The sequence below is a fragment of the Orcinus orca genome, chromosome 1, assembly GCF_937001465.1.
Source record: "Orcinus orca chromosome 1, mOrcOrc1.1, whole genome shotgun sequence".
NCBI classification, from domain to species: Eukaryota; Metazoa; Chordata; class Mammalia; order Artiodactyla; family Delphinidae; genus Orcinus; species Orcinus orca.
The window spans coordinates 131,883,007-131,903,182 of record NC_064559.1 but is presented as its reverse complement, the minus strand read 5'-3'; the positions used below and the strand labels follow the sequence as shown (position 1 = coordinate 131,903,182).

General features: G+C 36.9%; 2 protein-coding genes across 2 annotated transcripts in view; one reads left to right on the top strand and one right to left on the bottom strand.

Moving 5' to 3' along the window:
* BRDT (bromodomain testis associated) overlaps nt 1–8,282 on the top strand; it is a 59,924-nt gene extending 51,642 nt beyond the window's left edge. Inside the window, exons 18-19 of the mRNA XM_049714183.1 lie at nt 118–292; nt 8,072–8,282. Of these exons, the coding sequence (XP_049570140.1) occupies nt 118–292; nt 8,072–8,140 (244 nt within the window). The 3' untranslated portion in view covers nt 8,141–8,282. The remainder of the gene's footprint in view (nt 1–117; nt 293–8,071) is intronic.
* LOC101289037 (ferritin heavy chain-like) overlaps nt 1–20,176 on the bottom strand; it is a 114,337-nt gene that overhangs the window by 90,727 nt on the left and 3,434 nt on the right. The gene's annotated exons all lie outside the window — the stretch shown is intronic.

Genomic DNA, 20,176 nt, shown 5'->3' with positions numbered 1-20,176 from the left:
ACATACAAAACAGGGTACCTAGAACATTGCTTTATATTTGTCATTTAACAACGTATCTTCATAATAAAAACTTTTAAGGAGCTTGAAACCTACTTTGAACTTCACTGTTTCTTTAAGGGACCATGGCTTCACTCTAGAATCTTTTCCAAATAAAATGCAAAACAAGTGTCTTGGAGAAGAGCAGAAAGAACATCAGCAGTCACTGGAAGCTCAAGATGGAGGCAAACTCTGGCTTCTCAAAGACCGTAATTTAGCAAGGGAGAAAGAGCAAGAGCGGAGGAGAAGAGAAGCAGTAAGTGAATTTTAGTTTATTAAATCTAACGAACAAAGGAAAGATTTAACAGAGCAGTGTCTTTACATGTTCAAAGATGTATTCTGGGTGGTTCTTCAGTGACAGTTACCTCTTTGGTGAGGATCAGGTTCTAAAATCAGAGAGTAAAATTAAAATTTCATAGTCAAAAGACACAAGCATAGTGTAATAATAGAGTATCAATCCTGGAGGCTACTAGACTTTGAGTTCAAATCCTGGTTCTTCCATTAACTAGATGTTGGAGCCTGCGCTATTTATTTAACCTCCCTGTGCCTCAATTTCCTTATTTGTAAAGTATGGATAATAAAGGTAAAAGGTGAAATGAATTTACGTGTATTAAGCACATCTGAAAATGCCTGGCACAGAGGTAAAATCACTTACTGTTATTACTGTTGAAAAATCCATAAACTGCCTATGAATTGTGGCTAAAAGATATGCCATCTGTCCCTAGTCAGTGTTTATTTAGTTGAACACTAGATGAAGAAGTTATATGTCAATTATATCTTAACAAAACTGGAAACCAAAAAAAAAAAAAAAAAAAAAGACTTGTGTTTAAGGAGTCCTTAATATTTAAAAACTGATGTTTTAAAAAGTAGAATTAATTCCTTTTTTTATTGAGGTGGATTATTCTTTTATCTGTGGACTATTTAGAAGTGTGTTATTTAGTTTCCAAATATTTGGAAATTTTCTGGCTAGTGAAAATAATAGAAAATTAGTGATTTCTAATTGAACTCCATTGTGGTCAGAGAACATACAATGTCTTGAATTCTTCTGAATTCACTAAGACTTGTTTTATGGCCCAGATTATGATCTACCTTGGTAAATGTTCTGTGTGCACTTGAGAAGAATGTGTATTCTGCTGCTGCTGGGTAGAGTATTTATTAAACAGGGCAAGTTGGTTGGTAATGTTTTTCAAGTCTACTAAATTCTTGCTGATTTTCTGCCTGTTTGCACTATCAAATACTGAGAAAGGGCATTGGCACCTACAATGGTATAATTATAGGTTTGTCTTTTTACCCTTGTAATTCTATCAATTTTATTTCATGTTATTTTGAAGCTGTTATTAGGTGCATAGACATTTAGAATTGTTACGTCCTCATGATTAATTGACCCCCTTTTCATTACAAAATGATCTTTTTTACTCCTGGTAATATTATTTCCTGTGAAATATGACCACTTCACCTTTTTTATGACTAGTGTTGGCATGGTGCAAAAATTTTTTCCATCCTTTTACTTTTAACTTATTTGTGCTTTAAATTTATTTTCTTACAGGCAATATGTAGTGTAGTCTTGACATAAAAAAAAAATCCAATCTCTGTCTTTTATAGGAGTGTTTAACCAATTACCTTCAATATGATTATTGATATGGTTACGTTTGAGTCCATCATCTTGCTTTTTTTTTTTTTTTTTTTTTTTTTGCGGTACGCGGGCCTCTCACTGTTGTGCCCTCTCCCGTTGTGGATCACAGGCTCCGGACACGCAGGCTCAGAGGCCATGGCTCATGGTCCCAGCTGCTCTGCGGCATGTGGGATCTCCCCGGACCGGGGCATGAACCCATGTCCCCTGCACCGGCAGGCGGACTCTCAACCACTGCGCCACCAAGGAAGCCCCATCTTGCTATTTTTTGATGTGTGTCCTCTGTTCTTGTTATTTTTTTTCCCTGCATTCTTTTAGATTAATCGTATTTTTTATGATTCCATTTTATTTCCTTTATTGGCTTATTATCAATAACTCTTTGTTTTGTTACTTTAGTGGTTGCTTTAGTGTTTATAATATATACTTTAGCTTGTCACAGTCTTCTCTTAAGTTATATCACACCACTTCACATTTAGTGTAATAGCCTTGCAATAGTGTACTTCCATTCGCCCCCTCCTAGCCATTAGACCATTGTCTAAGCAGTCAAATTGTCTCTAAAAGTTTTAAATGACATTTTTAAAAAAACCCTTGTATTTACCTACATAGTTACCATTTCTAGTGCTCTTTATTGATTTGTCTAGATCCAGATTTCCAAATGGTATAATTTTCCTTTTCCCTAAAAGGACTTCCTTCTAACATTTCTTGTGGTGTGGGTCAGCTGGTGATGAAATCTTTCAGCTGTTGTGTACATGAAAATATCTTTATTTGGCCTTTGTTTTTCATTAATAGACTTTATTTTTAAAGTGTTTTAGATTCACAGCAAAATTGAAAGTATAAAGAGTTCCCACATATTCTCCCCTTTGCCCCACCAATTCACAACCTCCCCCACCATTAACATCCCGCTTTAGTGCAGTACATTTGCTACACGATCTGTGAACCAACATTGCCACACCATTATCAATCTTATTTTATCAAGGAAAGTCCATAGTTCACATCAGGGTTCACTCCTTGTGTTGTGCTTCTTATGGGTTTTGACAAATGTATAATGACATACACCAACCATTATGGTACCATCAGAATACTCTCCCTTTCCTGAAAGTCCGCTGTGCTCCTCCTGTTCACCCCTCCCTCCTGAACCCCTGCCAACCACTGATCTTTTTACTACCATAGTTTAGCCACTTCCAGCATGTTGTATAATTGGAATCATACAGTATATATACCTTTTTCAGATTGGCTTCTTTAACTTAGTTATATGCATTTAAGTTTCCTCTATGTCTTTGTAGGTTGCTAGCTCATATCTTTTTAGTGCTGAGTAATATCCCATTGTATAAATGTACCACAGTTTATCCATTGACAGACATCTTGGTTGCTTCCAAGTTAATCACTGGGTTTTCATTAATTGTTTTCTTCATGTGTCTTGTGCTTTGTTGAACTTACTGGAGCGATGTGTTTATAGTTTTGATCAAGCTTGGAAAAATTTGGGGCATTATTTCTTCATATTTTTTCTGTTTCCCCCTTTTCTCCTTTTTTTGTATTTGTTTATATTTTATATTTGTTTATGGCTGTGTTGGGTCTTCGTTTCTGTGCGAGGGCTTTCTCTTGTGGCAAGCGGGGGCCACTCTTCATCGTGGTGTGAGGGCCTCTCACTATCGCAGCCTCTCTTATTGCGGAGCACAGGCTCCAGACGCTCAGGCTCAGTAATTGTGGCTCACGGGCCCAGTTGCTCCACAGCATGTGGGATCTTCCCAGACCAGGGCTCGAACCCGTGTCCCTTGCATTGGCAGGCAGATTCTCAACCACTGCACCATCAGGGAAGCCCCTCCTTTTTATCCTTTTAGTGACTCCAATTTCTTTTGTATTAGGCCACTTGAAGTTGTCCCATCTCAGACATTATAGTTGTCATATCTAGAAGGTGATTTGGGTCTTTTTAATGTTTTTAGTATCTCTATTAAACTTTTGAACAAATGGAATACAGTTATCATAACTGTTTAATGGGTTCTCTGCTAATTCTGACATTTATGTCACTTCCAGGTTGGTTTCGATTGATTGATTGATCTCCTTTACAGATATTGTTTTTCTGCTTCTTTGCTTACCTGGTAACCATTGATGCCAGATGTAAATTTTACCTTATTGGGTGCTGGATATTTTTGTAATCCTGGAAAACTCATGTGAATTCATAGGACATACAGAAACATTAGTTCCAGAAGAAAAAATCCACTGGCTTTGGCTGTGATATTGATTATGATACAAGTAAATTTCCTAGGAAATAATATAAAAAAGTTTTGTCAGCCTCTTATCTATAGTATGAAGGCAGAAACAAATTGCATTTAGCAGTGTTGTAACATATGGTGGAGTTTACTTTAGAGCAATATGGTCTTATAGAACTTTCTACAATTATAGGAATGTGCTTTATACAATCAAATATAATAGCTGCTAGTCACATATGGCATTGAGCACTTGAAATGTGGCTAATGCAACTAAGGAACTAAATTTTTAATTTAATTTTAATTAATTTAAACAGCAAAGTTTTTACATTGTTTTATTTTTTTGTTTGTTTTTTAGGAGTTCTTTATTAAAGTTTAATTAGTACTTTAATAGAAGTATTTCTCTAGTGACCTAGGAATTTTTCCTTTTGGTACTCACAAGGGCCTGACTTCAGTCACCCACAAGTGACATCTCAGCAACCTACCTGCCACCTAACAACCCAACTAGGTAACCTGATATAACTTCTAAACCCCAAGCATTTTTCTGGAACCCACTGAAATGTGACTAAAAATGCCACCTCTAGCAGCTTGACATTTGAAAACCTGACTTTGGAGCTACCTACTATCATTCTTGACAACCCAAACTCTTATGCTGCTGCTACGTGACAGATCCGTATTGTAAACAGCTGCAAAAACTTGACATCTAGCATAAGCTCCCTACCAGAGCTTATTGCCAGTTCCTTTGACCCAATTTTTTATCTTAAATTTGAATGGCTGAAGTGTATATTAGGACCACTGAAAAAAGGAATATCCAGGTTATGGTGTCAGCTGCAGAGAGCCTTAATATTTAAATCATGGTATCTAAGGTTAATTGGTATAGGCAATAACCAGTTAGATATCAATAAGTATTCCACTAGTTCAGATTTAGTCAAGATGGAAGAGAATCTAAAATAAAGTACTTTTAATTATTCATTTTTTTAAAGTTAGTTTATTTTTTTAATTCATTTATGCATTTTTGGCTGTGCTGGGTCTTCGTTGCGGCACTGGGTCTTTGTTGCGGCACACGGGCTCTTTGTTGTGGCATGTGGGCTCAGTAGTTGCAGCTCGCAGTCTTAGTTGCAGTATGTGGGATCTTAGTTCCCTGACCAGGGATCGAACCTGGGCCCCCTGCATTGGGAACATAGAGTCTTAACCACTGACCACCAGGGAGCTCCCAAAGTACTTTTACTTTTTATTTAAAAATTTTTTTTTATTGGAGTACAGTTGCTTTACAATGTTGTTAGTTTCTGCTGTACAATGAAGTGAATGAGCTATATGTATACCTATACCCCCTCCCTCTTGGACCTCCCTCCCACCCCACCCCCATCCCACCCATCTAGGAAGTCACAGAGCACCGAGCTGAGCTTCCTGTGCTTTTATAGCAGGTTCCCACTAGCTATCTATTTTACGCATGGTAGTGTATATATGTCAATCCTAATCTCCCAGTTAGTACCCCCTCCCCCCCCCCTCCGCCCCATGCCCACAAATCCAGTCGCTGTGTCTGTGTCTCTATTCCTGTCCTCAAGTAGGTTCATCTGTACCATTTTTCTAGATTCCACATATATGCATTAATAGACAATATTTGTTTTTCTCTTTCTGGCTTACTTCATTCTGTACGACAGTCTCTAGGTCCGTCCACATCTCTACAAATGATCCAATTTCATTCTTTTTTACAGCTGACCAATATTCCATTGTATATATGTACCACATCTTCTTTATCCATTAATCTGTCGTTGGACATTTAGGTTGCTTCCATGTCCTGGCTATTGTAAATAGTGCTGCAATGAACATTGAGGTACATGTGTCAAAACCTTTTGAATTATGGTTTTCTCAGGGTATATGCCCAGTAGTGGGATTGATGTGTCATATGGTAGTTCTATTTTTGGTTTTTTAAGGAAACTCCATACTGTTCTCCACAGTGACTGTATCAATTTACTTTCCTATCAACAGTGTAAGAGGGTTCCCTTTTCTCCACACCCTCTCCAGCATTTATTGTTTGTAGATCTTTTGATGATGGCCATTCTGACTGGCGTGAGGTGATACCTCATTGTAGTTTTGATTTGCATTTCTCTAATAATTAGTGACGTTGAGCATCCTTTCATGTGCCCCTTGGCAATCTGTATGTCCTCCTTGGAGAGTTATCTATTTAGGTTTTCTGCCCATTTTTTGATTGGGTTGTTTGTTTTTTTGATATTGAGGTCCATGAGCTGTTTCTGTATTTTGGAGATTAATCCTTTGTCTGTTGTTTCATTTGCAAATATTTTCTCCCATTCTGAGTGTTGTCTTTTCATCTTGTTTATGGTTTCCTTTGCTGTGCAAAAGCTTTTAAGTTTAATTAGGTCCCATTTGTTTATTTTTGTTCTTTTATTTTCATTACTCTAGGAGGTTGGTCAAAAAAGATCTTGCTGTGGTTTATGTCAAAGAGTGTTCTTCCTGTGTTTTCCTCTAAGAGTTTTATAGTGTCCGGTCTTACATTTAGGTCTTTAATCCATTTGGAGTTTATTTTTGTGTATGGTGTTAGGGAGTGTTCTAATTTCATTCTTTTACATGTAGCTGTCCAGTTTTCCCAGCACCACTTATTGAAGAGGCTGTCTTTTCTCCATTGTATGTTCTTGCCTGCTTTGTCATAAATTCGGTGACCATATGTGCATGGGTTTATCTCTGCTTTCTATCCTGTACCATTGATCTATATTTCTGTTTTTGTGCCAGTACCATATTATCTTGATTACTGTAGCTTTGTAGTACAGTCTGATCCTCCAAACTCCTGAGGGTCCCTCCAGGCGTGGGAACCCCTCCCCTCTCCCAGCCACCCCTCAGGAGCGCCAGTCCCATCCAGTCTCCACTCCTCCCCACTCGCTCCCCTCCACGTCCTACCCGGTCACTCAGGGGTTCCTCCCATCCCCTTGGGTGTCAAGGTCCCCCACCAGTGTCTGGTATGTGCCCTAGTTGTGGGGAGATGTGAACTCCGTGTCTTCCTACTCTGCCATCTTGACTCCAAATTGCCCAAAGTACTTTTAAACAAAACAAGTTTCATTACATATTTTTGGAATTTTGCAGTATGTTTGGATACTTCTAGGAGTATCAGTGATATTTAAACTAGGACAGTGTATCCAACTCTCATTGGAGGGTTAAAATAGAACTTTTAAGGAACTATTTGGGCTAGATATTTGGTATCCTAAGAGCTGGCATTAGGAAAATAGCCTGGGCTAAGATCTAAGAATTTACCCTTTTGTCTCTAAGGCATGTTTAAAGAAATTTTCATAGTTTTTAAGAGTCACACATAGCTTCTTAATATCCTTTTGGTAGCTAAGTCATAATTCCAAGTCTTCTTCCACATAGCCAGAGAACACCGATTCCCATCCAGGAAGTCAACCAACTGGTTGCAAACTGGTGCTTTTACCTACTACTCTGGGCTGCTACTCTTCACTGATTTAAAAAAAAAAACAAAACATTTTTTGAACTTTCCTAGTTGGTATCATTTCAGATGTGGCAAATACTATCTAACTTGTATCACAAGGACTTTTAGAGAAGGCTTCAGAGTATAGTAAGAAACATTTGTTTCTTTTGTCTTAATTAGCTTTTCCTATACTTTAGCTTATTTTATTTAGCTTTTTAGCATTTAATAAACAACATTGTACTGAGTGTTATACATGCAATCTGGTTGCTCTTCATAAATATCTGTATATAAAATAAACTTGGTTAGATCATTTGCCTTAGGTTACACAGTAATTGGCAAAATCATGGAAAGCCCTTGGCTTTAAACATAGTATAGTTCTCTCACATAGGTAAGATACTAGTTCATTCAGAAAATAATTTTATGTGTCTAGCACTGTGTTGGCTGGAGAGATACATGAAACCACGTAATCTCAGTTCATGTTTATATATTAACACTGAGAACTTTATTGGAGAGATAGGTTAAACTTGTTCTTCGTGTTCTTGTAAGTTTTAAACTTATTTTTATTTATTATATGAACAGTATTTTAACAAAAATCAGATAGTATTTGAACAGATATTAAAAGTTATGTACAAACTCATTATGTTAAATAAATTGCATTCATTTTGTATGTTCCAAATGTTGCATTATCATTTTTTCATATAGATGTAACATAATGAAGGTATAAACTTTTTAAGTAACATTTACGTTTTCTCTTCTTTTCTGCAGATGGCTGGTACCATTGATATGACTCTTCAAAGTGACATTATGACAATGTTTGAAAACAACTTTGATTAAAACTAGGTTTTTTAATTAACCATCAACTTAAATGAATAATACAAAAGATTAAAATGCAAATGGTAAAATAATTGCTTTCAGACACCAAGATACCAGTCTTATACTGTATTTTGACCGCTCTTAGATGATTAAACAATTTTCACTTAACATTTTTTAATAGCTATATGTTCATTTTTTTAATGACATAATTTACAGGAAATTTTATAGTTCTGGATCCCTAAAAATTGAATAAATTCCCAAATGTTATTCATTTTACAAATAGTCTACTATATATTATAGGCCCTGTCTAATCAATGAAAATCCTAAAGAGATGGTGTCTTCCTGTTTAAAATATGAAGACTATACAAGGGTATCAAAAATATAGTTCTTGTTGAGTTTCTAATTTTGCTTTTTAGAGGGAGTTGTCATTTAATGGAGTTCAAACCTTATTTTATGGAGTGATGGGCCCTTTTGTAATGCAGATGTTTCAGTATTTTATTTATTTTTTAAAATTGAAGTATAATTAACCTACAACACTGTTATTTCCAGGTGTACAACATAGTGATTCAATACGTCTGTACATTACAAAATGATCACCATGAGTTTTTAACTTTTAAAACAAATATTTGTCTGCCTTCAAAAATATTTAGAACCTCTAACAAACCATACTTGGTTTCTTTGAGTGTCAGGTTACATAAGATTCTCTATTGGTTCTATATTCAAAATTTATATTACCTACGGTTTGAAAGATGTTGAATTTGAGGCAAAATAGCAGTAGATATTAATTATGTATGCAAGTTTTTATAAGAATTTATACATTTCTTAATATGCATATGTGATAGCAATGGAAATCTAAAGTTTTACTTACTAAGTATTTAAGTCTGTAAAATAGTTTTGTTTCATCATTCTCAAGTTGGAATTATGTATAAGTCATGTATATCAGCTTCATGTATTTTAAAATTTTGATCTCTTGAAGTGTAACATTCAGGCACTATTCCAGTATCATCTAAAGTGAAAATTCAAAGTGTATGTGTATTGTAGAAAAAGAAAGTTTTCTTGGCTTCGTTTATTTTTATAATCAATATGATAATTTTTTGAAATATCTTTAAACTATTGACCATTTTGAAAACATGATTAACTAGTAGCTAAAATGGTGACGATACCTTCATGAAACATAGCCAGAATTAAAGTGAAAATCATACCTATACCTATTAAACTATATTTTTAACCAAGAAATTAGTATGCATATACTAAACAGCATGCATTGTTTTTCCTAAAAGATCATATAGATATATATTCTAATGTTTATTTATATATATAGTCTTAGATACTTCAGAAATGCGTAGTGGTTACCTCTAGGTGATGGGATTACAGGATTTTTTTTTTTTGCTTTTTGGTTTTTTTCCATTTTCTGTAGACTTTTCAGTATTTTCTGGTTCATTTAAATATTGATTGTGTAATGCTTTTATGATCTGTGGGAAATTTTCCATTTTGAAGAGAATAAAAATAGTAAATAAGAATTTAGTTCTGTCACATACACATTAAATCTTTCAACAACTGCCTTTCAATAACTAATAAAACTGCTCAATGAATGATCTTTGTCTATATCTAAAAAGAAAGTTCAGCTTCATTAACATATCCTTTTACATTAAATGGCTTACTTGAGGTTTTCCTGTAAACATTTGCAGCAGTCCTTATAGAGAGCTATGTTATGGTGATCAGTGTTTAGTTTAACCAATTTCACGCTTGAACCTTTGCTCAGTCTGTAAGGGGCCTGGCACATTGCAGATACTCAACAAAATTTTGGTAGGTTGATTGAAGGCAGTTCTGCAGAGAAATTATTGATGTATGACTGATCCTTCCTATGTTACGCATTATTTTTTAGTACAAAATTGTTTGGCTTCTCTTAACTTCTTGCACGGAGTTTACTTGTGTTAACAACATTCTCTATATAATCAACCTTTTTCCTTTTTTTTCCTTTTCGTTCTTGAGTTGTTCTGGAAGTGTGGTCCATGGACCAGCTGCATCAGCATCATCTGGGAACACGCAGATTCTCAGACTTCAGACTTACTAAATCAAAACCTCTTGGTTTGGGGTCCAGCAACCTATAGTTGACCCTCCAGGTGATTCTAATATACACTGAAGTTTGAGAATCACTGCTCTAACTGAACCCTGGCTCTCTCCTGCAGGCTGTCATTTAGTACTTGTTTTTCCACTAATGGTTTTCTTATCTTGGGAGTGCTACTTGCAGACCATTCTCTCCTTCCCTAAATATCCCAGCTTTAAGTTTTTCATGATCATCAGACTATACCACCCATAGTCATTTAGCATCCCTGGTTCACTCCTCCTCGTTCCCCAGAGATTTTAGTCTCTGTTTCACTGTCACTGTCTAATTGATGCTTCTCAGTCCCTTGACTTCTCTGCTAATGACCTTAATATCTAATCAACTTTAGCAACTCCTTTGTCATTGCCAACAACTATAACTCTTCCTTAATCTCAGTTTCAAGCATCCTAGTCTCTCACTATTTACTCCTGTCTTTTTCTAGCTTAATCTGGAAAGGCCCTGACTCCAGCAATCATTAGACCTCACTAGGACCTACGATCCTTTAACCCTAGTGCCTTTTCACAGTACCTCTCCCCTCACACCCTCACATCTCTCCTCATCCAGAGTCTGTAGTACATTATCATTTATAATCGCTCCCTTGCATACACTCTCAACTCCATTGTTCCTTTCTTTGTTGAACTCACTTGGCAAAACTCCAGTCTTTATTAATCTGCCTGCTTGGCATCCATGAAACTGGTTAGAGAAAGACATACACCTCTAGCAAGAATAACAAAAAGAAAAAGACACAAATCACTACAGATCCTATAATCATTGAAAAGATAAAAGGGGGGCTTCCTTGGTGGCGCAGTGGTTGAGAGTCCGCCTGCCAATGCAGGGGACACGGGTTCGTTCCCCGGTCCGGGAAGATCCCACATGCCATGGAGCGGCTGGGCCTGTGAGCCATGGCCGCTGAGCCTGTGTGTCCGGAACCTGTGCTCCGCAACGGGAGAGGCCACAACAGTGAGAGGCCCGCGTACCGCAAAAAAAAAAAAAGATAAAAGGGAAATACTACAAATAACTTTACATTCATAAATTTGAAGAAATGGACCAATTCCTCAAAAAACATAAACCATCAAAACTCAATCAATGTGAAATAATCTAAATAGCCCTGTACCATTAAAATTTTTTAATTCATAATTTAATGGCTTCTGAAAAAAATCTCCAAGCCCATATGATTTCACTGAAAAATTATACCAAACATTTAAAGAAGGATTAATACCAGTGTAAAACAATCTCTTGCAAGAAAAAAATCTATTCTAGAAAATGCCTCTTCCAGAAATTGGCCTATTCTGTAATTTTTGTCAACAGGACAAATTTTATCAACAGGAACAGGGAATACTTCCCAACTCATAAGGCCAGTAATACCCTGATACTACAATCAAAGACAGTACCAAAAAAAACAAAACAAAAAAGCTGCAGACCATTACCTCTAATGAACTTAGACACAACAATCTTCAACAAAATACTAGCAGACCAAATCCCATAATGTATGAAAAGAATTCTACTCCAAGTGTGATTTAGTTGAGTTATGCAAAAAAAAAACCCAAGTTATACAAATTGGAAATGAATAAAACTTTTTGGTGTTTTTTTATTTCTTTAGCTATAATTTCCCAAAATGTTAAATAATAGAAGCAATAGGAGTCATTTATATTTCCAATTTTAAAGTAAATGGCTGCAGGATTTCACCATAGGCTATTTTTGGGGGGTAACTATAATGTTTAAACAGTTTCTAAATTAATCTTGCTTTAAGGAACAGCTGCTGAATTTTTGCACATGATTTTCTACACAGAAAATCCAAGAAATCTAAAAAAAACTACAGCTAATCAGTGATTTAAGTAGGGTCACAGGATACAAAATCAACATACAAAAATCTGTTCTCTGCAGGCTAATGAGCATGTGAAAACAAAAACAGTAACGTTTATAATCACTCGAAAGAATATGGAATATTTAGGTATACACTTAACAAAACGTGTACAGGATCTGTATACTGAAAAGTACAAAATGCTTATGGAACAAATCAAAATAGAAAGACCTAAATAAATGAAGAAACATACTGTGTTCATTAATTGGAAGACAACATAGTAAAGATGTCAGTTCTCCTCAAAATCACATCCTATCAAAACCCCAGCAGTTTTTCATAGACCTAAACAAGCTTATTCTAAAATGTATGTGGAATGGGAAAAGCACTAGAATAATTAAATAATATTGACAAAAAAGAATAGCATGAGGAATCATTCTGTGTGACATTAAGGCTTACTAAAAAGCTATAGTGGGGACTTCCCTGGTGGTCCAGTGGGTGAGACTCCGAGCTCCCGATGCAGGGGGCCCAGGTTCGATCCCTGGTGGGGGAACTAGATTCCGTATGCATGCTGCAGCTAAGAGTCCGCATGCTGCAACTAAGAAACCCACATGCAGCAACAAAGATCCTGCGTGCCACAACTAAGTCCCTGTACAGCCAAAATAAAATAAATATTTTAAAAAACTACAGTAATCAAGAAATGTATTAGTGAAGCGGTAGACCCAGAGATCAGTGGACTAGAACAGAATAGGGAACCCAGAAGTAGAACCATAAAAATATGCTCAATTGATTTTTGACAAAAGTGCAATTCAGTGGAGGAAGGATGGAAGGATAGTCTTTGTGGGGTTTTTTTAGTTTATTTTTGACTGTGTTGGGTCTTCGTTGCTGTGCAAGGGCTTTCTCTAGTTGCGGCGAGCGGGGGCTACTGTTTGTTGTGGTGTGTGTGCTTCTCATTGTGGTGGCTTCTCTTGTGGAGCACAGGCTCTAGGCGCACGGGCTTCAGTAGTTGTGGCACATGGGCTCAGTAGTTGTGGCTCGTGGGCTCTAGAGCACAGGCTCAGTAGTTGTGGTGCACGGGCTTAGTTGCTCCGTGGCATGTGGGATCTTCCCGGACCAGAGATTGAACCCGTGTGCCCTGCATTGGCAGGCAGATTCTTAACCACTGCGCCAACCGGGAAGTCCTGGAAGGATAGGCTTTACAACAAATGGTACTGGGGCAACTGGATATCCATAGCCAAAAAAAAACCAAACAATCTCAACCTAGGTCTCACATCTTATGCAAAAATTAACTCAAAAACGCATCTTGGACTTAAATGTAAAACCATAAAATTTTAGGAAAAAAAACAAGAAAAATCTTTAGGCTCTGTGTGTTAAGCAAAAAGATTTTAGACTTGATACCAAAAGCATGATCCATAAATGAGAAATTGATAAATTGGATCTCTTCAAATTAAAACTTTTGTTTTATGAAAAGATAAACTACAGATTAGGAACAAGTATTTGCAAACCACATACCTGACAAAGAAATATCATATACAATAAAGAACTCTCAAAACAATTGTAAAAAAATTAAGAAATGGGCAAAAGACATGAACAAAATTTCCTCAAAGAGAATATACCTATGGCATATACACATGAAAGCATGTTCACCATCATTAGCCATCAGTGACATGTAAATTTGAACTGCAATGAGATATCACTGTACATCTATCAGAAAGGTCAAAATAAAAAAATAATGACAACATAAAACGCTGGCAAGGATGGAGAAAAACTGGGTCACTCATATATTGCTGGTGGGAATATAACGGTAGAGCCACTTTAGAAACCAGTTTGCAGTTTCTTACAAACAAAACATGCAAAGCCATGTGACACAGCAATTGTACTCTTGGGCATTTATCTAAGATAAATGATAACTTATGATCACACAAAAATGTGTACACAAATGTTCCTAGCAGCGTTTTTCATAATAGTCAAAAACTGGAAAACATCCAGATGTCATATAATAGGTAAATGGTTAAACAATTTGTAATATATACATACTGTGGAATACCACTCAGCAGTAAAGAGGAATGAACTATTGATATATACAATAACTTGAATTTATAGGAAATTATTATGCTGAGTAGGAAAAAATCCCCAAAGATCATATACTATATGATTTCACTTATATAACATTTTTGAAATGACAAAATTTTGGAAACAGAGGACAGATTAGCAGTCACCAAAGGTTAGGAATGAGGTGTAAGTATGGTTATTACAGGGCAACATGAGGGATACTTGTGGAAATGGAACTGTTCCGTATTCTTGATTTTGGTGGCGGGTACACAAAGCCACATATATGATACAATTAGAAAGCGTAAAGTACACTGGATGAAGTATACACAGGTTCTATTATTTCTCTTATAACTTTGTGATTGTGTCACTTGAAATGTCAATTTAAAAAAGGTAATACTCAGGGCTTCCCTGGTGGCGCAGTGGTTGAGAGTCCGCCTGCCGATGCAGGGGACACGGGTTCGTGCCCCGGTCCGGGAGGATCCCAGATGCCACGGAGCGGCTAGACCCGTGAGCCATGGTCGCTGAGCCTGCACGTCTGGAGCCTGTGCTCCACAACGGGAGAGGCCACAACAGTGAGAGGCCCGCATACCGAAAAAAAAAAAAAAAAGGTAATACTCAAAACTAAAAACTAAGTACTAAACTTATAGTGGTAATCATTTCACAATATATACAGATATCAAATCATTATGTTGTACACTTAAAACTAATACAATGTTATAAGTCAATTATATCTCAATTTTTAAAAATTAGGGAATCGGACTTCCACTTAGGATCTAGAAAACTGGAAAAAGCATTTCTCCCATCATTACAATGAATTAAAAAGCCAGAAAATCTTTAAATTCACAAATTAATCTGAGGGCTGACATTGCAGGGTAACCCAAAATCTAAAGAAACACAAATGCATCAAAGGAGAGACATGGCATAAGCACTGGCTTACCTGAGGTGGGTAGCACCAAATGCTATATAATCTGGCAACAACAACAATAAAAAATTATCTAAAAGTTCTAACAAATTGCTAAAGGCTGGTGTGGGCTAGCTTGAGAATAGAACCATTGGGAGCACAAGAGAAATCTGCCATCACTTTCAGGCTCTTCTCCACAGACCTCATCAGTACTTAAAAGAAAGATTTGGGGGTGAGGGTGGGGCAGGATGAGCGTTCTGAGAAAGCCATCCTCTTGATGCAGGCCTAGAAGAGAAGAGCAGCAGATACAGGAAAAGCACAAAGGCCCCCCAGATCCTTCTCCCCCATCTTCCCTAAAAAATATAAGGCTTAAGCTTCCGGAGGAAGAACAGCAAACTCTATCAACTTTAGGGCATAAATGAAGACCCACTGCAACTGGGGGAAGGAAATAGAAATAAAACTTCTAATCCTGGGAGAGGGGCAGGAAATACATTGTGGGTCCAGACCATTAGAGATACCGTGTCACTGGGGGCAGGGAAGGATCATTGAGAAGGTCCCACTCTGATATCCAAGGACATACTGCGTGCTGATGAGGCTGAATTAGGACAGCAGAGAATGCCCTGCCCTTCTTACCACCAGGGTAAAATGCAGTCAATGACAAGTAAAAGCAGTCTACTGCAATCAGAGGTGCAAGAGCATGGAAAGAGACTGTAACTAACACTAAGCATAAAGAAGGACTTAAAGATGAGCATGTAGCAACTATTGAGAAAAATTCACTGGCAAACCAGGATCCACCCTCATGATTCACACCAGATCCACACCAGAGAAATTTGAGAATCTGTGGTGTACAGAGGATAACCGTAGCAACAATAAAATCCAAATCCAGCTCAACTTCTGACTAGATTGACTCAACCTCCAGACTAAAGGCCTAGCAAAAGAAAAAATGTGTCAATTTCCAGGCATAAAAAGTATATACTTTTGGGCTTCCCTGGTGGTGCAGTGGTTGAGAATCTGCCTGCCAATGCAGGGGACATGGGTTCGAGCCCTGGTCTGGGAGGATCCCACATGCCGCGGAGCAACTAGGCCCGTGAGCCACAACTACTGAGCCTGCGCGTCTGGAGCCTGTGCTCCGCAACAAGAGAGGCCGTGATAGTCAGAGGCCCGTGCACCGCGATGAAGAGCGGCCCCCGCTTGCCACAACTAGAGAAAGCCCTCGCACAGAAACGAAGACCCAACACAGCAAAAATAAATAAATAAATTACTAAACTCCTATCCCCAACATCTTCAAAATAAATAAATAAATAAAATAGATAACCAACAAAGACCTACAGTATAGCACAGGGAACTCTGCTCAGTATTCTGAAAAAAAAAAAAAAAAGAGTATATACTTTTGTCTCTATTGTCTTACACAAAATGTCTTTCAAGAAAAAACTATGAGGCATACAAAGGAGCAAGGAAAAAAAAATCACACTGTCAAGAGACAAAGCAATCAACAAAAATGGACTTAAAGATGACACACAGTTGCAACTATCAGAGAATTTTTAATTACTATGATTAATGTATTAAAAGCTGGAAAGGAAAAATGGACAATGTGTGATCAGATGGATAATTTCAACAGAGAGATAGTAACTGTAGGAAAAAATAAAATGCAAGTGGTAGAAAATGAAAAACATGGTAACAAATCAAGAATGACTTTGATGGCCTCGTCAATAGAATCAACACAGCCAAGGAAAGAATCAGTGAAACTAAGTATAGATCAAAAGAAATTATGCACACAAAAAAGCAAAGAACACAAAAAGTGGGGTGTGGTGGGACCAACAGAACAGAATATCCAAAAGCTGTAAGGCAGCATTATAATCTAACATATGTCTAATTGGAATCTCAGAAAGAGAAGAGAGAGAGAATGGGACTGGAGAAATATTTGAAGGGACACCAGCTAAGAATTCTCCAAAATTAATTTGTATTGGAGAAAAAAAACCTCCAGTTTTTCCTTCTCCTGAGTAGGGAAAAACCCTCAGTTCTTCCTCCTGTGTGTTTCCTTTATTATTCGCACAGAACGCTTCACTTCTGGTCACCAAATGTGTGGGGGATTTCCCCCAACCAAACAATTCTCTGTGACATCATCTAGGTGTCCTACAATTTAACTCAATTCTGAAAGTATCTACCTGGAGATAGTATCAGATCCCACAGGTTAAGGGCTCAGTCCCACAAGACTGATGCACCTTTCAGACACCAATCACAAGTAGTAGATCCCCAGATTATCCACAACTTCTGTCTGACTTAGACAAATCAGAGGTTCCCATGACATTTTCCCCCTTAGATTCAATTATTTGCTAGAGCAGCTTACAGAACTGAAGGACACACTTATGTTTATCGGTGTATTAAAGGATGTAGTAAAGAATACAGATGAAGAGCCAGATGAAGAGATAACATAGGGCATGAGGTCTGGCAAGGTCCCAAGCACAGGAGCTTCTGTCCGTGTGGAGTTGGGAGTGTGTCACCCTCCTGTATGTGGATATGTTCACCAACCTGGAAGCTCCCCTAACCCCATACTATTGGGATGTTTTAAAGGTTTCATCACAGAGGCATGATCAATTATTAGCTCCATTTCCAGCCCCTCTCCCCTCTGGAGGAGGGAGGTGGAGCTGAAGATTCCAAGCTTCTAAACATGTCTTGGTCTTTCTGGTGACCAGCCCCCATCTGGAGCCATTCAGGAGCTCACCCAGAGTGAACTCATTAGAACAAAAGATCCTCCTGGGGCTCTTATCACCAGGAATTTACAAGGGTTTTAAGAGCCCTGTATCAGATATGGGTCAGAGACCAAATATTAGAATAACAGATGCTCCTAGTTCTCTTATCACTTAGAAAATTACAAGGGTTTCAGGATCTATCTGTCAGGAAGCGGGGCAGAGACCAATATATATTTTCTATTATCTAACATAGTGACAGATCCAAAACCACAAATTCAAGAAGCTTAGAAAATGGTAAGCAAGATAAATACAAAAAAAAAAAAAAATCCCACACACTTAGATATATCACATTTACACTGCTGAAACCAAAGTCAAACATGACACAATAAATACAGAGGAACAAAGAAAAGAATATGGCAAACTTCTCATCAGAAACTGTAAAAGTCATAAGACAGTGGAATGGCATCTTTAAAGTTCTAAAATGAAAATCTTGTCAACCTAGAATTCTATATCCACTGGAAACATTTTCAAAATTGAAAGAGAAATAAATACTTCTTCAAACAAACACAAAACAAAGTATTTATTGCCAGCAGACCTGTATTACAAGAAATGTTAAAGGAAGTTCTTCTGGTAGAAGGGATGTGATTCCAGTGAGAAAATTGTATCTATACAATGAATAAAGAACACTAGATATGGCATAAATGGAGGTAATTATAAAACTCATTTTTTATTATTTATAAATGCTCCAAAAGACAACTGGCTAAAGGGGAATTCCCTGGCAGTCCAGTGATTAGGACTATGCACTCTCAATGCCAAGGGCCTGGGTTCAATACCTGGTCGGGTAGCTAAGATCCCACAAGCACGCGGTGCAGCCAAAGGAAAAAAAAATAAAAAAAAGATAACTGGCTAAAGCAAAAACAGTAGCATTGATAGATCTAAAAAGATAAATAGGCAAATCCACCATTACAGACAGATTTCACCATTCTTCTTTCAGCACTTGATAGAATGAGTCGGCAGAAAGTAAAGATCGAATAGTCCTGAACAACATTGCTAAGCATCTTTACCTAATTGACATTAATGCCACACTCTAGCTAACAACAGCAGAATACACTTTTCAAATGCAGCTGGAACGTTCACCAAATAGACCATATTTAGGGACATAAAGCAAACCTTGACAAATTTAAAAGAATAGGTAGTTTATAAGATTCCATACCAGATTTAAAGTAGAAATTAATAATAAAAATATATCTGCAAAATATTTGGAAATTAAGCATTTCTAAATAACCCATGATAAAAGAGGAAATTACAATAAAAATTAGAAAATATTTTGAATTGTATGAAAATGAAAATGCAACACATTGAAATTTGTGGGATGCCATGAAGTGGTAATATTTAGAGGAAAATTTTTAGCACTCAGTGTTTATATTAAAACAGAAGGAAGATCTCAAATCAGTCATTTAAGCTTCTACCTTAAGAAACTAGAAAAAGCAAATTAAATCTAAATCAAGCAGAAGACAGGACATAATGAAGAACAGATATCATTTAAACTTAAATGAAATTAAGTTTCATTAAAACAAAATTAAAAATAGAGAAAAAAATCAATAAAACCAAAAGCTGTTTCTTTTTTTAAAAAGATAATAAAATTGATAAGCCCTCTAGACAGACCTACCAAGAAAAAAGAGAAGACACAAATTACAAATGTCAAGTGTGAAAGGGAGAATATTACAGATCCACAGACATTCAAGAGATAATAAGGGCATGTTATGAAAAATTCTATGGCCATAGATTCAACAACTTATATGAAATGGATAAAATTCTTAAAAAATACAAACTGCCAAAGAGGAAACAGATCACCTGAATAATCCTACAAATATTAAGTAAATTGAATTGTATTTTAGAACCATTAAAAAAAAAAAAACAAAAAAAAACCCCAGGCATACATGGCTTTTTTGGAGAATTCTACCTAACATTTAAGAAACAAATTATACCAATTCTATATAAATTCTTCCATAATATATAAGAAGAAAAAATATAAATGCAAAAATCATTAACCAAATATTAGCAAATAGATTTCAGCAATATATTAAAAATACACTACTTCATGATCAATTGGGGTTTATTCTGGGAATGAAAGGCTGGTTCAACATTCAAAAATTTTATATGTAATTAACCATATCAGTAGGTTAAAAAGGAAAAACTGTGATTATCTCAAGAGAAGCAGAAAGCCCTTTTAGAAAATTCAACCCCCATTTGTGAAAAAAAAAAAAAAACAACTCTCAGAAGCTAGAAATAAAAAGGAACTTCCTCGGGCTTCCCTGGTGGCGCAGTGGTTGAGAGTCCGCCTCCTGATGCAGGGGACACGGGTTCGTGCCCTGGTCTGGAAGGATCCCACATGCCGCGGAGCGGCTGGTCCCGTGAGCTATGGCCGCTGAGCCTGCGCGTCCGGAGCCTGTGCTCCGCGACGGGAGAGGCCACAGCAGTGCGAGGCTCGCGTACCGCAAAAAAAAAAAAA